The sequence below is a fragment of the Rhizopus delemar genome, genomic scaffold, assembly GCF_000149305.1.
Source record: "Rhizopus delemar RA 99-880 supercont3.10 genomic scaffold, whole genome shotgun sequence".
NCBI classification, from domain to species: domain Eukaryota; kingdom Fungi; phylum Mucoromycota; class Mucoromycetes; order Mucorales; family Rhizopodaceae; genus Rhizopus; species Rhizopus delemar.
Window position 1 is genome coordinate 466,484 of NW_027137836.1, and position 20,110 is coordinate 486,593.

At 39.9% G+C, this 20,110-nt stretch overlaps 8 protein-coding genes across 8 annotated transcripts; 2 read left to right on the forward strand and 6 right to left on the reverse strand.

Annotated features, from left to right (window-relative positions):
* Nucleotides 1–526: 526 nt before the first annotated feature.
* Nucleotides 527–2,281, reverse strand: RO3G_12116 (uncharacterized protein; the record flags this gene model as incomplete). Its single annotated transcript, XM_067666700.1, has 6 exons — nucleotides 527–777; nucleotides 831–929; nucleotides 1,122–1,422; nucleotides 1,605–1,659; nucleotides 1,786–1,922; nucleotides 1,985–2,281. The coding sequence occupies 6 exons, from the start codon at nucleotides 2,279–2,281 to the stop codon at nucleotides 527–529; spliced, it is 1,140 nt and encodes a 379-aa protein (XP_067522801.1).
* Nucleotides 2,282–3,277: 996 nt separating this feature from the next.
* On the reverse strand, nucleotides 3,278–5,096 carry RO3G_12117 (uncharacterized protein; the record flags this gene model as incomplete). The annotated part of the gene is made up of 3 exons (XM_067666701.1): nucleotides 3,278–4,404; nucleotides 4,452–4,950; nucleotides 5,031–5,096. 3 exons carry the CDS (start codon nucleotides 5,094–5,096, stop codon nucleotides 3,278–3,280), a joined length of 1,692 nt encoding a protein of 563 aa, XP_067522802.1.
* An 853-nt stretch (nucleotides 5,097–5,949) lies between these two features.
* Nucleotides 5,950–6,225, reverse strand: RO3G_12118 (uncharacterized protein; the record flags this gene model as incomplete). Its single annotated transcript, XM_067666702.1, has 1 exon — nucleotides 5,950–6,225. The coding sequence occupies one exon, from the start codon at nucleotides 6,223–6,225 to the stop codon at nucleotides 5,950–5,952; it is 276 nt and encodes a 91-aa protein (XP_067522803.1).
* A 1,366-nt stretch (nucleotides 6,226–7,591) lies between these two features.
* On the reverse strand, nucleotides 7,592–7,973 carry RO3G_12119 (uncharacterized protein; the record flags this gene model as incomplete). Its single annotated transcript, XM_067666703.1, has 3 exons — nucleotides 7,592–7,857; nucleotides 7,887–7,917; nucleotides 7,971–7,973. The coding sequence occupies 3 exons, from the start codon at nucleotides 7,971–7,973 to the stop codon at nucleotides 7,592–7,594; spliced, it is 300 nt and encodes a 99-aa protein (XP_067522804.1).
* Nucleotides 7,974–11,298: 3,325 nt separating this feature from the next.
* RO3G_12120 (uncharacterized protein) lies at nucleotides 11,299–11,913 on the reverse strand (the record flags this gene model as incomplete). The annotated part of the gene is made up of 3 exons (XM_067666704.1): nucleotides 11,299–11,402; nucleotides 11,555–11,632; nucleotides 11,664–11,913. 3 exons carry the CDS (start codon nucleotides 11,911–11,913, stop codon nucleotides 11,299–11,301), a joined length of 432 nt encoding a protein of 143 aa, XP_067522805.1.
* A 949-nt stretch (nucleotides 11,914–12,862) lies between these two features.
* On the reverse strand, nucleotides 12,863–13,359 carry RO3G_12121 (uncharacterized protein; the record flags this gene model as incomplete). Its single annotated transcript, XM_067666705.1, has 2 exons — nucleotides 12,863–13,192; nucleotides 13,261–13,359. 2 exons carry the CDS (start codon nucleotides 13,357–13,359, stop codon nucleotides 12,863–12,865), a joined length of 429 nt encoding a protein of 142 aa, XP_067522806.1.
* Nucleotides 13,360–16,939: 3,580 nt separating this feature from the next.
* RO3G_12122 (40S ribosomal eS1 domain-containing protein) lies at nucleotides 16,940–18,070 on the forward strand (the record flags this gene model as incomplete). The annotated part of the gene is made up of 3 exons (XM_067666706.1): nucleotides 16,940–16,943; nucleotides 17,003–17,057; nucleotides 17,329–18,070. 3 exons carry the CDS (start codon nucleotides 16,940–16,942, stop codon nucleotides 18,068–18,070), a joined length of 801 nt encoding a protein of 266 aa, XP_067522807.1.
* A 289-nt stretch (nucleotides 18,071–18,359) lies between these two features.
* Nucleotides 18,360–19,803, forward strand: RO3G_12123 (ornithine-oxo-acid transaminase; the record flags this gene model as incomplete). Its single annotated transcript, XM_067666707.1, has 4 exons — nucleotides 18,360–18,418; nucleotides 18,466–19,041; nucleotides 19,096–19,496; nucleotides 19,550–19,803. 4 exons carry the CDS (start codon nucleotides 18,360–18,362, stop codon nucleotides 19,801–19,803), a joined length of 1,290 nt encoding a protein of 429 aa, XP_067522808.1.
* Nucleotides 19,804–20,110: the final 307 nt, after the last annotated feature.

Here is a 20,110-nt window from a genome sequence, read left to right on the forward strand (position 1 = left end):
ATGTATAGGCTGGAGTCAAAATAACCCACTGCTTGGTAATGGGGAATCAGTTCCTTTTAGATTTACACCAAACATTCAAGAATACATGACTGCGGTTGGTGTCGACGGACTTTTTTCAAGCTGTCTGATGGCCACAGCACGATCCCTGACAGAAGAATTAGAGCTGGATCAGTATTTGTATCTTTTTGTGAGAGATGAGTTGATCACTTGGCATATAGCCAATCAATGCCCTGCAACCGAAACGCAATTCCGCGAGCGAGTTCAGGCGAATGTGCTTCAGATGATGACCAAAGCTCAATTTTTGGCATGTAAAGCAGACATTGAAAAGGCAAGTGAAAAAGAAGAGATACGATCAAGCATCGACTGACGTTTTTCTATAGAATGCACCGACTGAAAGACCTGTGAATCAAAATGTGATCCAGTTGATATCACAAGCAAGCAATCCTCAAAAGATGGCACAAATGGAATGTACATGGATGCCATGGTTGTAATATATATTAGAGAAATAAAATTGTGTATAAAGGTATTAAGGAAAGCCTTGTTCTTCATGTTGATCCTCTTTGAGACGATTCAATTCGCCTTTTAACCACAAACAAGGTAAATTACCTACGCCTACGATGACAGCGACGACCACCATGGATAAGTTCATGTTATTGGGTGGTGATGCCTCTGGACCTGCTCTGAGAGCATCAATGACAATAGAAAAGATGAGCATGGCTATTGTTGTGAAGCCCCATAAGAGAGATGAACTGATGGATTCTGAGATAGGATAAGTCACTAGAAAAGAAAAAAGTAGGTAAAAGACGAATTGGAAGGTGACTTTTTTTTACTTTCAGCCGCCAATTCGATATAGATGGGTAATAAAGCATAAGAAAAGAAACCGTTGATGATGCATGCGACAAGGACGGTTGCAAAAGCATTGGGTATGACTATAAAAAGGTATGAGAAAGAAAAGGAGAGAAAAAAAAGAAACGTACGGTTGAAGTTGAACATGACGAAACTAAAGACCATCATGGGCGTCAACAAGCGAAGGAGCATAAAGTACTGAGCCGTTTTACCCAACCAATAACCCGACATGACTAAGAGACATCAGCCAGCAGGTCAAGCACCGACCAACTTACCTCCACCCAGACAACCGGCGAAGACGACCGAGGCAGCACACAGGCCCGCCTGCTGATCGCTGTAGCCAAAGGGCGCGATGGCCTCCATGATCAAGACCGAGACAGAGAGAATCATGCCGATGGTGACCGAGGTCATGAGGGTCAACCAGCCAAACTGAGCGTGTGTGGCGATCGATCGGAGGCCGTGCCAAAGGGAATCGCGTGCGAGGGTGGCCGAGACGCAGGGTGGGACGGCAGGCTGAGGGGGGATGAGAAAGGTAGGGAGGGCGGCAAGGGTGGAAAGACCAGAGACGACGAGCAACTAGGGAGAATCATGAGAACAGCTCATGGATGACGTGGCTTACCATGCGAGGCACCTGGTTGACCGTGGGGCATATCAGAGGCAAGAGCAAGGGTCCCAAGGCCATGCCGACCTGAATGGCTACATAAAAAGAAGGTCAGAGTGCATGCTGTGAACAGAAAAGAGGGAGGAGGGGCATTTACATAACAAAAGGCTGGCCAGTCCTCGATCTTTGGGTGCAAACCAGATGGAAACAAACTAGAAGGGCCTTCTTTAGCCTTGAGGGGGGTACAGCATGCGATTTCTTTTTTTTACCTTTGCAGCAAGACTACATATGACAACTTAGCCCTCTCTCTTTTTTTTATTTTTTTTTTATTTTTTTACTTGTAAACCAAAGGTCCTCCTAGACTGGCAATCATCTGTCCTGTCATAAACAACGCATATCTTTTTTCAATCGGCACAAGGATGGCCAAGGTTCGAACCCAACAACCCAAGGCGTTCAACAGACCACATAAAATGAGCTAAAGAAAAGAGAGGATTGGGAGGGATGAATCAAGAGAGAGAAGGAGGGGGGGATGCTTACGGAGGATCTGATGCCCAGCTTATCATAGGCCAAGGGTGTGATGAAGGAGACCAGGGCGTTTAGGATAGCCGATCCATTGGAGAGCCAGTTGAGTTGAGTGAGTGAGATGGCCATCCAGTCTGCCATGACGGTGGGTGTACTTGAGGCTGTCATCCACATGATGGCACAACTACTGTTCAACACCATACAGACGACGGTCCCTAGCCAAGCCCAGGTCGTTGTTTGTTCTTGTGGCTTTTCATCAGAAAGAGAGGGTGAGTGGGTTGAAGTGGAAGATGGTTTGTCTAAGATGGGCATCAGCTTTGGATGAATCCAATCCTTTCTCACCTTTTTTTTGATGACACAACATAAGAAAGAAAAACAATTTTTTTTTTTTTGGTCAATCTCCTTTTAGTAGAGGTTCAGGGGAAGATAAGGTATGTGATGCAACCATTTTAATTCACTGCTTTATTTTGTTGCATCTCCCTTTTCTTTGATGCAAGTCTACATGAATTAAAAAAGTAAGGGGGGGGTTGCATGAATCTCAATCAAGTCCATTTGATTTCGATTCTCTTTTTTTCTGTGCTGAGATGCAACGGAGATTGGAAGGAGATGAATCGGAGTGGTTGACAACGTGGCGGTATGGATGAATGTAACATGAAGACTGTGTTACGGTTGAGAAGAATGAAATAGTTTTATTTACAATCCTTTTATTATTTTTAACAATTTTTTTTTAATGAGTGAAAATAATTCAACGACATCGACCGTGATACCTTATTATGGAAGTAGAGTACCCAAACAATCGATTGTGGAAACAGATCGAGTGATATTTCAAATGATGGACGATGTGAAGAATACGACACTAAAAGAAGAAGGTAAAACTGATGCTCATTTTTATATGAAACTCAATTTAAATTAGATGAACAAATCAATCAAACGATAAATCAAACAATGACAACCAACTTTATTTGGAATATTCGGATATTATTAAGTTCAATTGTTATTTTATTATTTGTGGTTGGTAAGTGTAACATTTCTTTTTTTTTTTAAAAAAAAAATGGACTAAAAATAAATCATAAAGGAACTATTCTATTAAGTGAATTAACAAAAAACAAATCATAAAAAGGGGAGGAGAGAGAGAAAGGAAAGGAGGAAGGGAGAGGAGGAGAGAGGGGGAAATTATTTTATTAATAAAAAAAAAGTCTATAAAAGTGTTGAGAAAAATGTTCAAGCCTGTGTACACATTTCACATACAAAAAAAAAAAATTATTAAATTAATACTACAACATATACACAACATTAATAAAAAAAAAATTAGAGTTTTCTTGTCACTTTAATCGTCTCCGCAGCACGGCTGGTCGAAGATACTTTTTGAGATGGAGTCATTGTTCTACGGATGATGTTGGAGGGTGTTGTGGACCGAGCTGGTTTTGACGACAGATGGGTCACGGTCGATTTGGCCGAGCGAACGGCGGGTGTACGAACAGCTGGGGTACGACTGGCAGCACTGGAGGGGGCACGGCTCGCAGCACTGGAGGGGGCACGACTGGCCGCACTGGAAGGAGCACGGCTAGCGGCACTGGAGGGAGCACGACTCGCAGCACTGGAGGGAGCACGACTGGCCGCACTGGACGGGGCACGGACAGAGGGAGCGACACCGCGTGATTTCTTTAATGCCGCGATTTCTGCCGTGGCCTCCTCCAGCTTGTGCTCGATCGACTTTCGGGCCTCGGCCTCTTGTTTGGCGGTCGTTTTGAGTTCATGCAGTTGATCGAGCACACGGGACATCATGGATTCCATGTCAGCTCTGGCCTTGGCCTCATGGCGTAAGCGAGATTCGAGGGGTTGGATGTGATGCAGGGCTTCTTCCATCTTTTGCTCATAGGTCTGACGCAAGCCGACCTCTTGTTCGAGCCGTTCATGGAGCACCTTGTGTTGGTGGTCCATCAAGATCGTCATGTCCTCCATCGCCTTTTCAAACGCGACCCGCATGGCTGTTTCCTGGTTCAGACGCTGTTCGAGTTGATGGATCCTGCTCTGGACCTGGTCCTGCTGACGGCGAGCGAGGGTGTGGTGGATGTGCGCTAGACCGGCCAGCACGCGGTGAGAGGCCTGGGTGGTTTGCTGCGTACGGTAACGGTAACCACGCCAGGCGGCTTGGATCTTGGTAGCAGCCAGGGTACGGACATGGTCTGGGTCGAGTGGGTCCGACAGGGGCAAGAAGACCGAGGCGGATTCGATCGGTCGTTCTTTGCAGTCGATGTCTTCGAGAATGTTGTCATCATAGCCTTCGTCGCTGTAACTGATACGAGAGGAGTGGATGATGACAGGTGGATTGAGTTTGCTGATCTTCATGAGGATGACTTTGGAATGAGTTGAAAAGTTGCTTTGATCGTCTTCTTCATCGGATGAACACTGATAGGGATGAACACTTTGATAGACTATAGGAAAAGAGGTCAGAGGATGAATAGAGAATAAGAGAGCTTACGTTGTTCATGCCAATCTTCGGGTTGATAATCATCATCGTCAGGAAACATGAATGATTTCTCATCCCAATTGATCCTGTCTTCTTCAGGCACACGTTCCAAAAAGAGTTGTCTGTGTTTGGCGGATAGAAAAGAAGAGGGACCCAAGGGTTGTTTGATGGTACCGGTTGAATCATAGGATTCTTCTCGATCATTTCGACTGATGTATTGACAAGGGAGTTGAAGTGGAGAGAGTTGATGATCCGAAACGAATTCTTCTTGTCGAGTGATGAAGGATTCATTAATAAAAGACAATAAATCTTCCAATTCTTCTTGTCCTTCTTCATCCTCATCATAACGATGATCTGTTGAAATGGTAGTAAAAGAAGACTCATCAAAGAATTCATCTTCATCGTCTTGTATGTGTTCTTCAATAGCCATAATGCGTGATCTCGGTGGGAACTCATATTCATATAATTCGGGTGCTAATCGTTGAGTGACCTCAATCATGGAAGGAGGGTTCTATTGTAATTTGATGTGAACCAATCAAATTAGTTGGCCGCTCATTTTTCATGTACTACTTTTACCACGTTTTTTTTTACCTCAATTTTATCTTGGAAAATCTGGTGATGAAGCATAATTGGTTCTGAATTGAAATTGTCTGTCATGATGTTTATATAGTGAATGGAATGGGGTAAATAAAGTCTATAAAGGAAAGTCTATGTTTTAAAAAAAAAAAAAAGTCTATAGAAAGTATAAAAAAATTAAAAAAAAAAAATGTGTGTGTGGGGAATAGATGAAGTGATGATGAAATGCGTTTTGTTTGTTTAAGAAAGAAATAAAAAGTGAGAAAGTGAGAGAGAAAGAGAAGAAGAAGAAGAAGAAAAAAAAAAAATTTGTAAAGTATTTTTTTTTTTTTTATTATTTTTATAAAAAAGTGAACAAGAAACGTGACAACAAAGCCCAATCCAAAAAAAGAACATTTGATTATTCAAGTTGTTCGAGATCAACGTACTATTGACAAAGTTGTACAGTTATCGTCATGATGATTTCCTTTTTCTTTTAAATGTCATTAACATTTCATTTCATGTATCGGGCTTGTATTCATCCAATCAAATGTTGATTCATTTACTTTTTTCTTTTGAAATCATTCATTCGCCGCTTTCTATTTTATTTTGAAAAATAAATTATTTTTAAAATTGCTGATTCATTGTGTCTACAAGAAATCATTCGTTCTTTTACAACCATTGATCTTCATGTGAAAAACAATGAAAATAAACTTTTTTTTTCATCCTGTGATAATAGACAACAAGCATTTGCCACTCATCTAAAAAATAGGAAAGAAAGAAAAAAAAAAAAAAAAAGGAGAAAGAAAAAGAAGGAGAAGAGAAGAAAAAAAGATTGTTTTATAAAGAATTTCTTCTTTTCAACTCACGAGCTTCCCAAAAAGAAGGAACAAAAGAATGTTTGTGCAACCAGTTGATTTTATTCTTCATTCAGCTTACATAATGTGAAATGATATCACGAAGAAGAAGAAGAGGGTATCATGTCAAGCTGTCTTAACAAACCAGCCAAGAGATATTGTTGATGGGTCATGGGCTGATACCACTGGCCATGATAATCCAAACCTTGATGGGTCACATAGTCTTCCACACACCTTCGTTCTTTCTCAAACAGATCCAGCGTGACCCCCTCGAATTGATTGTCAAACGTGTTGAAATTCGTTTCGTATTCCAGTCGATTCAGGTTCGGAAAGAGCCTCAGCAGGTCCACAAAGCCAGCGAGCGACAGCGGCATCGTCACGTATTTCGTCACGCGCAACCGCTCGATCGATCGCAGCGGCTCCCGTTCGACCGCCAGTTCACGGTTGATCAGACAGGCGAGATCGACCAGCTCGACCGTCTTGAGCTCACGACAGCCGGACAGCAAGGCCCACAGGGCCCGAGGCGAGATCGCTCCCGGTCTGTCTTCGGCCAGGGTGAAGGAACGCAGGTGAGGCCAGCGTCGGACGACGGTCGCGAGCACACGGTCGTCCAGGCCCGCGTGCAGGCCGAGAAAGTGACGCATGTGGGGGGTGGCCAGGATGAGGGTCTGAAGCATCTGGCCAGAGTCGATGCCCGCGTCTCCATTGGCTTCGTATCGAAAGCGCTCCAGGGCATGACCGTTGCAGATCAGCGTGCTAAAGAACTCGGTCAGGCCCAGATCGAGATCACAGCCGATGACCGACAAGGACCGGACGGGTCCCAGCTGCATCAGTTTCGCAAATTGGTCAGAAAACGCCTGGTGGACCGTGTCGAATCCGTAGGCTTGGTATTGCTGTCTTCGTTCGGCTGGCTGAAGATGGCGAATGTGGGTATAGAGCGGGGGGGCGTCGCATCGGCTGAAAGAGACGGGTATCAGGGTGTCTTGGATAAAGGAAGAATAACAGTGTTGGAATCGAATCGATTTGGGTCTGGGTGCGATACGAATGATCTTTTGGAGGGAGACCAAGAGGGCTTTGAGTTCCAGGTCTTGAAAACAAAGGTGTTGATAAAGATAGGGATCATGAATCATCCAATACCACTGTCGACAGACTCTATCTCCTTTTCTCAGTCTTCTTCTTCTTCTCTTCTGATTCTTTTTCTTACCTTGCCACTTGCCATCTTTCTGGATAATTTAAATAGGAAAATATATGTTGAAGGATTGGATTGGGTAATAACATTTATATACAAAAAAGAAAACAATTTTTTTTTGGCTCCTCCCCCCTCCCTCCTTTTTATACAACAATCGGTTACAAACAATGCCCTTTTGTGAATTGAAGGTTTCAGAATTGGATGCTGGGTTTATAAAAAAAAGGTTTTGTTGGTGTGTTGACGACCGTTTCGGGTCTTCTTTTAAGAGGAGATGGACTACAAAAGTAGATGACACCCAATTTCCAATTCATGTCGAATTCGGATGGGTCCGTTCATGGGATTAGTGTCGTACAATCCATTCATTCAGAGCTAGAATATTTATCTTCTTTAAGGTACAATATGAAACATGAGTCAATCAAAATGATCATCAACTGAAACACATGTCACATTTTACTTTTCTTTCACAATACCGCGCACTCTCTCTCTCGCTTGTGAAAATCAACAACATCATTTCTTTCTCTGAGCCCTCTTGTGTACAACCTCTCATGATTTCATTCCAATGCGCAGGCGGTGTAGCCTATCTCAAAAAAACAATCGACAAGCATTCTGTGTCTACAGGAGTCGCTGTCCTTTATTTCATCAGGGTCTCTTCTTAAGGGCCGACGGTTGGCGCAGGATTCATTCGACGCTTGCCACCGACTAGAGTCGTAACATTGACCAAACGACGGCGAAAGCATGCTGGACACCGTCCGATCGTCTCCCTTTTTCTTACTTGTCTCTTCTTTACACGACCCGTCTTGGCCTTCTTCTTGTTTGGCTACCTTTGTGTTTGAGACTTGACTTTACCAGCACAAGCAAGCGAACTGTGGACTTTACCCTAGAAAAAAAAAAAGAGATCAGTGGATGGATGACTCGAGGGCTTGTCTTTACCATTTGAATTGATCGAGAGGGGGGAGAAAAGGGTGAGGATGGATTGAAGAAAAGGAAAGAAAGGGACGCCTTGCCAATCAGATCGTAGCAGGGTCCGGTTCGGACTTTGGAAGTGCTACCTTACTCTCTGTTTCATAGAGAAAAGGGTTCCCCCCCCTTCCAAAAGAGCTTGTTCTCACACTAAAAAAAATGAATTCTTTGTTTCACTGCTTTTCAAGAACAAAATATGCTGTTTCAACCTCTGCTTTAGAACGACGAAAGGTTTTAAACTTTATTTTATAGAATGCGTGTTTGACAGATCAAGTAGCACTTGAGATGTTCTTGATTATTATTATAGATCAGACTTTGAGAAGGATTCAAATCGGTCGACATGTTTTAGCTTTTTTTGGACAAAAACGTAGCCAAGGATGATGTCTCGCTATTTTTGTCTCGTTCGATGGCATCATCCCACTGTCTGTTTCATCCAAACACACACTCCCTCTCTCTTTCCCCTCGGACTTCATGAACACATGGAATCCAGCCTGGTTTCATATCCACTTGAGTCTCTTCCGAAACAGCGGCATCGATTCTGCACTAAAGCATACAGATAACGTGCCTTTCATGATACCGCTTGAAATTCTGCTTCACATTCGCAATAAATATTATCCATCCACATGTTTCGTAGTGACCTCGGCGCTTTCGGTTGACGTAAGCTGCCGTAGGACTCATTCTTCATCTTTACGTAATCTATACTTGAAGTGACCATGTCCTGTTTTGCTTTGTGAGATCAAGCCGGGTCTTGGTATTGGACGTGATAAAGTATCTAGGGGAACGCGTTCTGAATCATTCAGGTTGATTTCTATACACTAATTGTTTATATTAAATCAAATAGGATGATATGAAACATGAAACATCACCTTAATTAAAACTAACAACACCATCTATCCATCGTCTTCCGTGGAACACAACCTTCTTTCGTACACAAAAAAACGATCGTATGTGCTTCAAGAAGGTTTCAAAGAGAGAAAGAGAAATAGCCAAGGTGCTGATGCTTGGGTTCCCTGTTTGAAAAAGAAAGAGTACTTTGCTTCAAAAAGTGATGTTTAATAAAATAAAAAAATGAAATGGTATTAAATTAGATTGCTAACATGCCAGAGAACATGGTAAATGCAGCCTGCTGCGTGTTGGCACGGGTTTTGATTGTAACCCAGGTTTCTGTGAAACACAAGTTACAGCCCAAATTCAATCTCGCTTCATTTTTGGAGTTTGAATGCGGTGATCAAAGTCTATTGTTGTCTTACTCGTCCCAGGCAAGAAAAGACAATGGGGCTGTATGTTCTAGCCAGGTTTCTTTCTGGGAAGGCAACGGTTGGCATGTGTCTATCGATTGAGATCAGAATGCCGTACACTGGTCGAAAGCGAGGACCGATGTCGTTGTGAGACAGCAGTAGAAAACAAACCCTGCTTTGAAGCCAAGAGAGAGAGATGGGCCATTCAAAGAACCAGACAAACTCTCAAGTCGAACCATGATTGAAATAGATAAAAAGGGTTCTAGCATAGCTGGAGATGCGTTCTCTCTTTGGAAGGATTCATGTCGGCCGTGAGAAATGATTCGAAAGCTCAAAGACGCTTCAAAGCGTGTTTGGCCAATGCCAGACATCAAAAAAGAAGACACATTGAAACAAGGCCTAGAGAGCAGGCTGCCCTGAGGTAAGCAGAACAAGGGTGCTACGGAGGAAAATTTACTGCGTTTTCTGTCGGCAACACGGCAAGAATTTAGCCAGTGGTCATCCAGACTATCCGCCCATAAACAAAGCCACAAACATCCCCCACTTCTTCTTTCTCATCCAAAAGATCGATAGATATTCCATCGTCGTCTCCATCCGATCCAAGCATATGAATCCCGTCCTTTGAACACACCTGAAACAAGCAAGACCATCAAGGGACCGTGAGAGAGAGGGGGGGGTCTGATGCCAGACGAGGATCCCAAAATGAGCTGTTGGTTGGACCATGCGAAAAGTTCAAAGCTTGTGTGGTCAAAGGAGGTCGACGGACAGGGTTCCGATCCAGGTAAGGGCTCTCTTTTGGTGTCCAGTCGTGCTACACAGTCATGCACCCAACCGATCCTATGTCAAGCGCGCCTTGCTCAAGAGACATGCGTTCCGTTTGTTTTTTTTTTTCTTGTCAACAGGATCACTGCAAGTGTTCCATGGGTTCCGCCTGGCCTGGTATTCCAACCCTACCTGCAGTTCAAATGACCATCCGTCTTTACGCCAGTCCACAGAAAGAAAACAGGTATTCCTTTGGCTATCCTGTGACGAGTTGACGTCACCTTACTCCACTGTGCCTGTCAAAAAAAAAACTTTCATGCAACAAATCAGAATTGCACAAGTGTACTTGATTTCCCCCCCCCCCTCTTCTTGTAGTGTTGACTGTCATCGGACCATTTGTATTTTTTAAAAACACAAGATGGGATCAAGATGAAAAGGGATTTTTCTGTAAAAGCAAATCATTCACTGGATTTAGGACAAAAAAAAATCTATTTTTCAAATGAATATGGACACTTTGCACAGACCATGTCAGACTCTGTTTCCTTTTTTTGTCTTGTTATCACCCGTCAATCTCTTTTTTGATGACATGATATCCATTCAACTTTTTTTTTTCCTTTCAAAGCTTTCTCTGGTACTGCTCTTGGCTTCTATTCAATACTTTCTCAGTGAAAAAAGAAAGTGTCCAAAGGATCATTTCATGTCCCGCTGATTTACAAAAAGCGATGCATCTGCCATTGTCTGTTACAATCCATGTCTTTCTACATTTTGGTTTTCAAAACATCACAGAGAGGTCGCCATGGATCATCCATGGCTTTTTGCTGCCAACATCTTTCGTTTGATGACAAAGCGCACTGTGCTCAGTTGGAGACGAGATGGTCCAGAAAGAACGGTTCCGTTGACGATGCTTGTTTTGCAACTTGTAAAGTCCATCACTTTTTAGGCACGCTTTCTTTTGGTGGCTTTCAATCGGCATTCAGTCTTTTGTCTACTCAACTCTTGACGCAGCGCGTTTATTCAAATTTATCACATGTTTAATTGCAAGCTTTTAAAGATTTATCCATTTTAGGATAGAAAATATCTTTATTCGGATTCTCATAAATCACCCTGTTTTTAATTGTGAGGTTAGCTCATTTTTTTTAAAAAAAAATTAAAGTGTTGCGCTTTTAAAAAGAAGAGTGTCGTCTATTTTTAGAAAAGAGTGCCGCACAATGCAGGAAAAGAGTGTTGTGCTTTTTTTTTTTTAAAAAAAAAAAAAAAAAAAAAAAAAAAAGATGTCGTACTGTAAATATAATTGTTTATTAAATAGGATAGCCTGCAAGGTAGCCATCAAAACATCTAGTAGAATAGCGCGCAAACCCTTCAAAAGATGATTGGGCAACTTGGTTGCTAGCGTCTGCAATTACTTGAGAAATAGTGTCTTGAGTATAAACTTTCTTTTTACATTACTCTTAATAACAGACCAAAGTTGTTCTATTAGGTTGAGTTCTGGAGAGTAAAGTGGTAGGTAAATACATTTGTAGCCACACTCTTTAATCATCTTGCCAATTATTTTACCTGTATGTATGGGCGCATGATCCATGATTAGATCACGTCCCTTCATTTCAGGAAATGTGTCCATCTCAGCAAGAGTGTCTTTAATAAAACTGGCATAGTGATCAGTTACCGTGCCCTTTGTTTGCAGCTTTCTGCCACCGGCTAGCTTTCTTTTCTTTGAAGAACGCATGGGGCTTTCTCAAGCTAATTTTAATCAAGCCTTTAGCAGAAATGGCGCCCAAGATGGAAATTGAATTGGCTCTAGCCGTAAGTACTTTGACAGCCTCCCCCTTTGGTGCCCAGCCTTGAGTTCTTCTCAGGTTCGCATTAAACCCTAATTCATCGATAAAAACACTGTTGTTCATATAGTCAACACTCATCTCTTTCACCATTTCCACCCATTACTTTCTCGCTTAGATTCTTTCTAGAGTGTTTCTACCGGCTCCAATTGGACCTTCTTAAGGGTAAAAATCCATAATCCAGCCATGTGACGGTAGAGCGTTCTTTTTGAAATGGTCAGATCCTCAAAGCTGTTATTCATCTGATCCATCAACTGATCTATGGTAGCAGTGGGATACTTGCAATAGAAGCCAGACACTAAATCTCTGGTTGACTCTGCTAATTCTCCTTCAGGTTCAATCATCCTTGGACGGCCTATCGTCTTGAAAAGTGAGTCTGGGCCCTCTTTCTAAGCCTTGTACCATCTCTGTACAGTTCTAGGCTGCAAATTGAGCTCTAAGGCTACAACTCTCGCACTGTTCCTAGGATGAACGTCGACAAAATGAACAGCATGAGCATAACCTCGTCACTGATGCGATTGCCTTTGATCGTTTTTTTTTTTTTGGTTTTGAGCTAGATAGCTTTTCATCATCGCTTGTCGGCTTCTCCTCTTGACATTCTTGCATCACCTCAACACCTACTAATTTAGTTCTTTGAGCAATACAAGTGCTGTAAGAACTTATTCTTCTAGTTTGAAAAGCTCTTCAATCTCAGTAATTTTCATCAGGTCATTCCCATGTTCATCTACAACGTTTCCTAAGCCATCCTCAAAATAGAAAGAATTACTCATTGTGGTAGTAACTATTAGCTATTGAAGAAGGAAAAGCTCATAACTTAGATCATCCGACATCCTTTTTTTTTAAAAAAATATTTGTCTGAATTCAAAGAAACTTAGTAACACTCTATGGAGACAAAGTCTTCAAGGGTAAAAAATACAATGCTATTCAGTTCTTTGACAGATTTAATTAACCAATAATCTTTTGCTTTATTTCAATTTTATTAACATTATGATTTTAGTCTTTGTTGATTATTTTTTGAGAGAAGAACAACTTAAACATCAGTTTCTTTAAAACAGACAATATCCTCCCAGCCTTCACAAGTTAAAACATCATCATCGAAGCTTATTCCTTTCATTTTATCATCAATCAGCTTCAGGGCTCTTCTTGCTTGCTCTACTTCCATCCAGTTGTTTTTACTGTTGGTTGAATCTTCTTCACTGCTGGTAGATTCTTCGCTATCTTGTGAGGATAAGGGTGAATTACTTTTGAAAAATACATCGCTGGTTTTTCCTCCAAGCGGCTGCGCCAGGAAGTCAACAGAGTCCCGTAACCCGGCTTCACATATAATTTCCAATTTTTTGAAGTTAAGTATAATGGTCCTCTATTAACAGTATATGAAATGGTAAATACGCAAAAAATAATAACTACGCTTCCTTGTAAAGACATCACTGTGAGCAGAAAATAAGCAGCTTGGGACATATGAGATTGAGTTGTAGGAATAGTTGCCGTACTTTTTTGGTAATGTATAATAGTTCCACTCTCTGTCATTTTTGAACCGTATCTAGTGAGTGTAAGTCTATGGAATTGTGAACTAATTACTTCAATGTGCTTGATGTTTGATGGGTGGGGGGGAAGTGTCTGGATGTACAGGAGGCATTTCTCACGGAATTTTTTTGCTTTTGTAATATCTGCTTGTACTTCTGCCTCAGTAGCATTAGCGGGTTTATCCTCACATGAGAAAATACCCATAAGTTGGTTGTTAACAAGAAGGAAATCAACTTTGACGTCTCCTTGGTCTATTTGCTTTGTTTTTTTTCAAGCATTCGATTGTGGTGGAGTGACACTCCGTTCTACAAAAAACAAACAAGGTGGTATGTTTTAGTTTATCTTCTCGACTTGGATTTTTAATACTTTTTTACATAATATGAATCAAACATAAAAATAGCGTCAAACAGGTCAGCATAGGCGTGTCCTTCGAACCAACTCTCTTTGTGCGTAGTATCTTCTAGTTGGCCACTTTGAAATAATAACAACCTAAAGAAAAGGAAAACGTATATGTATAATTAATATTTGAATCATTATCCACATAGGGAATAGATAAGTTAGCTTACATCTTCGATAAAAAGATAAATAGGCTTGTAATCCTAGTCGGGGAACTAGCGTGATCGATTTGATTATTAATTCTACATCCTCAAAGGAGATGACCTCCGGGATTTTAATAAGGATGTTTCGTTCTTCTTTTGTATACGCCAGTTGTAGAGGGGTTGTCAAGATGGTGCGAATAATTTGGATTTCCTTAGCAAAACGAGCTGGTATTAGCCCGGAGAAAATGCGATCCAAGGTATTGTCTATACCGCTAAGTAAAATGAAGATACTTGTATGAGAAAATCGCACCAACTGACTATAAATACGTAATTATAAAGCTTAATATCTTTTTGCAAATATTTCCACTTTTTTCTCTAACGACAAGCCTTTTATGTCAATTATCTTCAAGTGATTAGATTTTTTTTTTGGCGCTCCTGCTGTCACCCATGTCATCAGAATCTCTCTTTTTTTTGTTATTGGGAACTTTTCTGGGAGTGATATAGCAGATGGTATTGATGGGGCCATTTTTGTCTGCTCAATCATATCATTCTTGTCTTTGTAGATACCTTCAATCACTCCAGCTTCATATAAAGACCACCATTGCTATTTATCCAGTGGATATTCAAAGAGGATTAGAAAAAAAAAATATTGTACAATTAAAACATTTACGTTGATGCGTTCATTACGGGTGAAAATCTTTATAGGTTCTGATTTCATCACTGCATCACAGTTATCATATAACTTTTTCATTACACGTTTAAGTTTTTGATCGTTCGTTACATAGTTACTGGCAAACCGTTTGAAAAAGCACTTAAAAATTTCTATACAATTTGATGATACGTCAATTTGGTATTTCTTTCACAATGCCTGGAAGGTTTTGAAGACTTTCCACTCTTTGACATCATCTGTATTGCTATAGTCGTTGTATACAGCCAACTGTTCGTCTTCGCCAATTGAAAAAAAAAAAAAAAAAAAAAAAAAAAAAAAAAAAAAAAAAAAAAAAAAAAAAAAAAAAAATGTCTGTTATTGTAATTATTTTTGGATGCCAGTACCATCGAAGGTGGGAAAATGTTGAGTCGCATGGCTGTACCAATTGACGAATGTAAAGTAATGAATGGAATTGTTGAATGAATGAGAGAAAAAACATGGTATTTGGCTAATACATAGTTGATTATTGACAATGGCTTGAATATATGATGATGATGAGTGGTTGCTTTCATTGTCTACTGTAAACCTATTAGCTTCAAATAATAATGAAATGCTCTCCATACTAAATAGGGCTGTCATGACAAGTGTTGAAACAGCTTTCACCAATATAAAAAAAGGGCTGTAATAAGTATATACGTATTTTCAAAAAAAAAAAAAAAATAAGTACATGCGTAAAGCTGGACATAAGCTACTTACTAAACTGCCACAAAAGCATAAACAGAAGCATATCAGAGCATATTATACAGCCGTAAAGAACAAGCTATTAAAGAAATAACATATATTTAGTAGATAGAACATTAAACATTTCCTTGACTTCAGCTTTAATACTTGGATCCATGAAAATAAACCATTTAACCTTGCACGTATCTACTTGGATGATTTATATTATTTATACTTTTTATCTGAAACATGAAGAACTAAAACAAATAAAGATTATATTAGATATTTTACTGCAATTTATTGAAATAAGTACCTTTAAAAGAGTTGTCATGAAATAGATGCAAAAAGAAAAAAGAAAAAGAAAATAAAGATGGAAAAAGATGGAAAATGATGCAAAAAATATTTAAGTAAACTCAAGACACAGAGAGTAACACTGGCTTCAAATACAATGATGAGGTTTTGCCTAAGAATATAACTTAGAAAAAAAAAGAAAAAACGAGTTTAAATTTCATCTTTGGCGTAAAAAATGAGCTTTTTATTTTTTTATATATAATAGTTTCTTTTAAAGCTATAAATCAATTACATATATAATTCTTATGCTTATACTTTCTTTTCAGTACAAAATCTATGCTTTTGAGTGATTTATTAAGCTTTGAAGAATAGAGGTCTTGAAATTCGAGTAATATTCGGTATTATTTGCAGTGTGTAGAAGCAGTAGTTGCTTAGTTTGGGATGTTTTTCAAATAGATGCAAATCAAATAACATGGACAGTAAAAACTAGTTTATAAAGAATAAATCATCTTTAATAAAACGATCATAATCGTTCTTTAAAACCCTTTTCATCTCCTTTCTCTATCAAACAACTGTAAACAGCCGTTGCAGCATGAAGAGCGTAATCTTGTTTTCCTTCTTTCCTTTTAGTTCTATAATATCCTGTTGTTAGTCTTTACGTATTATCATGATCGAAATGAGCAGAATTTCTGATACAAATCAGGAATAAAAAGCAAAGAGCTAACGTTGACCTATGTCATCTTGATTGCTTGCGTCTTTTTTTTCAAATTGAATGCGGCCAGCATGTATCTGTTGATGATGGTCAGAAGTAAACAAACTCATTGTGTTTTAAAACTGAGCAGATCATAAACCCTTGGGTCACTGCCTTATTTTTACTCTTATTTTGTTTGGACTCTGCTTGAATACTGCTGGATTCATCAAATGATAGAATGTTTAAGTAAAGGAACACTATATCTATCCATTCAGTGATTAGTTCATCGCTCTCTATTTCGTTGTAATCATTAAATTTTAAAAACTCAGGTTATATAAATTATGTTTATGCTTGTATCAATAGTAATAATGGTTTATATTGAATATAGGCAAGAAAAGCTGAAAAAAAAAAAAGAATAGGAACAACTCTATTGAATGCATTATACTTTATTAAAAGTGACATGAGTCTTACAGCTGTCATGTAAAAGGAGGAAACAAGCTCTGGGGTGAGACAATGAACCTCTTGCGCTACCCACCTTTCATCATGCTAGATGTCTGCACAAAAAGTTTTTTTTAGTTCGGAATGTGAGCCTCAAAGTGTGACTGTATTGATTTACGTCTCCGCTCTTGCTTGCAAACGGAAATAATCTGCCAGACTTCAGAACGCTATCAATCCCTCTTTTATATTGACATTATGGGTAAAATCATAGCTATCCATCCATCCATCCAAAGTTAAATTCTAACCATCATCCATTAGCTGTTGGCAAGAATAAGCGCCTTAGTAAAGGAAAGAAGGGTTTGAAGAAGAAGGTGTAAGTACAAAAAAAAAATAGCATATATCTATGTATGGAAAAAAAAAGGATAGAAAGTATGTGCATGTCTATACGTAGACAAAGAGAACGATTAGAATACAAATTGGAGACAGCAATGATGAAGATATTTAAAATAAATACAACGAGTCAGCATGATATTATTTGAAAGCAACACAATCACTTTCAACATTTCACTGCACATGCTTTTTCTTTTTTTTTTTTTTTTCCAACAATGACTATTTGAATGTGTATGTTGATTGTTTTCTTCTAGCGTTGACCCTTTCACCCGTAAAGACTGGTACGACATCAAGGCTCCTTCCATGTTTGAAGTTCGTCAAGTAGGTAAGACCTTGGTCAACCGTACTCAAGGTCTCCGCAACGCCAACGACTCTTTGAACGGTCGTGTTGTCGAAATGTCCCTTGGTGACTTGTCCAAGGATGAATCTCGCTCTTTCCGCAAGATCAAGCTCAAGGTTGATGAAATCCAAGGCAAGAACTGTCTTACCAACTTCAACGGTATGGACATGACCACTGACAAGCTCCGCTCCATGGTTAAGAAGTGGCAATCCCTCATTGAGGCCTTTGTTGACATCAAGACCACTGATGGTTACTTGGTTCGTCTCTTTGCCATCTCCTTCACTGCTCGTCGTCGCAACCAAATCAAGAAGACCACCTATGCTCAATCTTCTCAAATCCGTCAAATCCGCAAGAAGATGTTTGAAATCATGACTGAAGAAGCCTCTGCTTGTGATTTGAAGGAATTGGTTGCCAAGGTCACATCCTCAGCCTCTCAATCTGCTCAAGATGCTATTGCTGTCCGTATCGAAAAGGCTTGTCAAGGTATTTACCCTCTCCAAAACACCTATGTTCGTAAGGTCAAGATCCTCAAGGCACCCAAGTTTGATGTCTCTGCTCTCTTGGCCCTTCACGGTGGTGCTGCTGCCGCTGGTGATGACACTGGTGCTAAGGCTACCAAGGAATTTGTTGAACCTCCTATTCAGGCTTCTGTTTAATAAAGTTGAAATAATAAAATGAACTGTATAATATGACATGCATGTGTTCCTTTGACATCATTGATTCCTTTTTAAGGAAACTTGTCGTTTGTGTCCCACTGTCCGTCACAAGGGGAGAAATTTCCATTTTTGATTTGACACTAAAATGAACCGTGAGAAATTGAGTTTGTAAATTGAAACCAATCAAAACTCTTGTGAATGTGTTGTCCCTATAAAACGACGCCTCTCTTCACCTTCATTCCAATTTCTTTTTTCTTTCTACCATTCACTAGAAAAAAAAAGAATAAAAATGACCCAACTCTCTAGCAAACAAGTCGTTGAAAAGGAAGCCACCTTTGGTGCACACAAGTAAGAAATGAAGAATGATGTATGATTTAAAACCAATGCGTCTTTAGCTATCATCCTCTTCCTGTTGTCTTTTCTGAAGCCAAGGGCATCTGGGTCACTGATCCCGAAGGAAAGAAGTACATGGACTTTTTGTCTGCATATTCTGCAGTCAATCAAGGCCACTGTCACCCCAAGATTGTCAAGGCCTTGTGTGATCAAGCACAAAAGTTAACCTTGTCCTCCAGAGCATTTTATAATGATGTCTACAGTGCTTATGCAGAATACATTCATGATTACTTTGGTTATGACATGGTCTTGCCCATGAACACGGGTGCCGAAGCTGTCGAGACCGCGATCAAGTTGGCTCGTAAATGGGGATACGAAAAGAAGGGTATCAAGGATAATGAGGCTATTGTGCTTAGCTGTGAAAATAACTTTCACGGTCGTACCACCGGTGTGATCTCCATGTCGACCGATCCCGATTCTTATGCTGGCTTTGGTCCTTATTTACCCTTGGTGGGTCCCTCAGTGGTTGAAGGCACCAGAATTCGATACAATCATTTGGAAGATTTGGAATACGTTTTGGAAAAGGTCGGAAAGAATGTGGCTGCCTTTTTGATTGAACCTATTCAAGGTGAAGCTGGGTAAAGTAGAAAAATAGAGAGAGAGAGAATTGGTTGGCTCATATTGTTTCTTAGTATTATGGTACCTGATGAAGGATACTTGAAAAAGTGTTATGAACTTTGCAAGAAGCACAATGTGCTCTTTATTGCTGATGAAATCCAAACCGGTCTTGGTCGTACAGGAAAGATGCTCTGTGTTGATCATGACCAGGTTCGTCCTGACATTGTTCTTCTTGGTAAGGCTCTTTCGGGCGGTGTATACCCCGTTTCTGCCGTTTTGGCCGATCGTGACATCATGCTTTGTATCAAGCCAGGAGAACACGGTTCCACCTATGGTGGTAACCCCTTGGGTTGTGCTGCCTCTATTGCTGCTCTTCAGGTCATTAAAGATGAAAATCTTGTGGACAACTCGGAAAGATTAGGACAAAAATTCAGAGAGGCATTGATCAAATTAGATAGTCCCTTGATTAAGACAGGTAATAACCAGCCAATCAGTTCCTTTTATTTTTTCTCACACGGCATTATTTAGTGCGTGGCCGTGGTTTGTTGAATGCAATTGTGATTGACGAATCAAAGTCTGAGAGAACAGCCTGGGAACTTTGTTTGTTACTCAAATCAAGAGGTTTACTGGCTAAACCTACTCACGTGAACATTATTCGTTTGGCACCTCCGCTCTGTATCACAGAAGAAGACTTAATGAAGGGTGTGGATATCATTGCTGGTGCTTTGAAGGATATTGTGAACATGAAGAAGGAAGATGTTCCTAATGAACTCGGCCACTAAATTTTGATGATTAATCCTATATATTTGCATTCCAGATTAAAAATGATTAGATAAAGTAGATATCTTGTCTATGATTAGATTACTTGTACAACAAGATACTTTATAAAACAAGAAATTACTGGTGTATAAACATTAGATGAGGAATAAGGCCATCTATTTTGTAATATCGCATTGAATCTTCATTCTGATTACATCATGAGCCATTCATCAGAAGGTCTCTTTCATATAAATTTAAAAGGAGTAATCTCTGGTCATCAAATTCTTCAATTTTCCTTAATTTGTGTTCTTTCGGAAAGTTTTTTTTGTT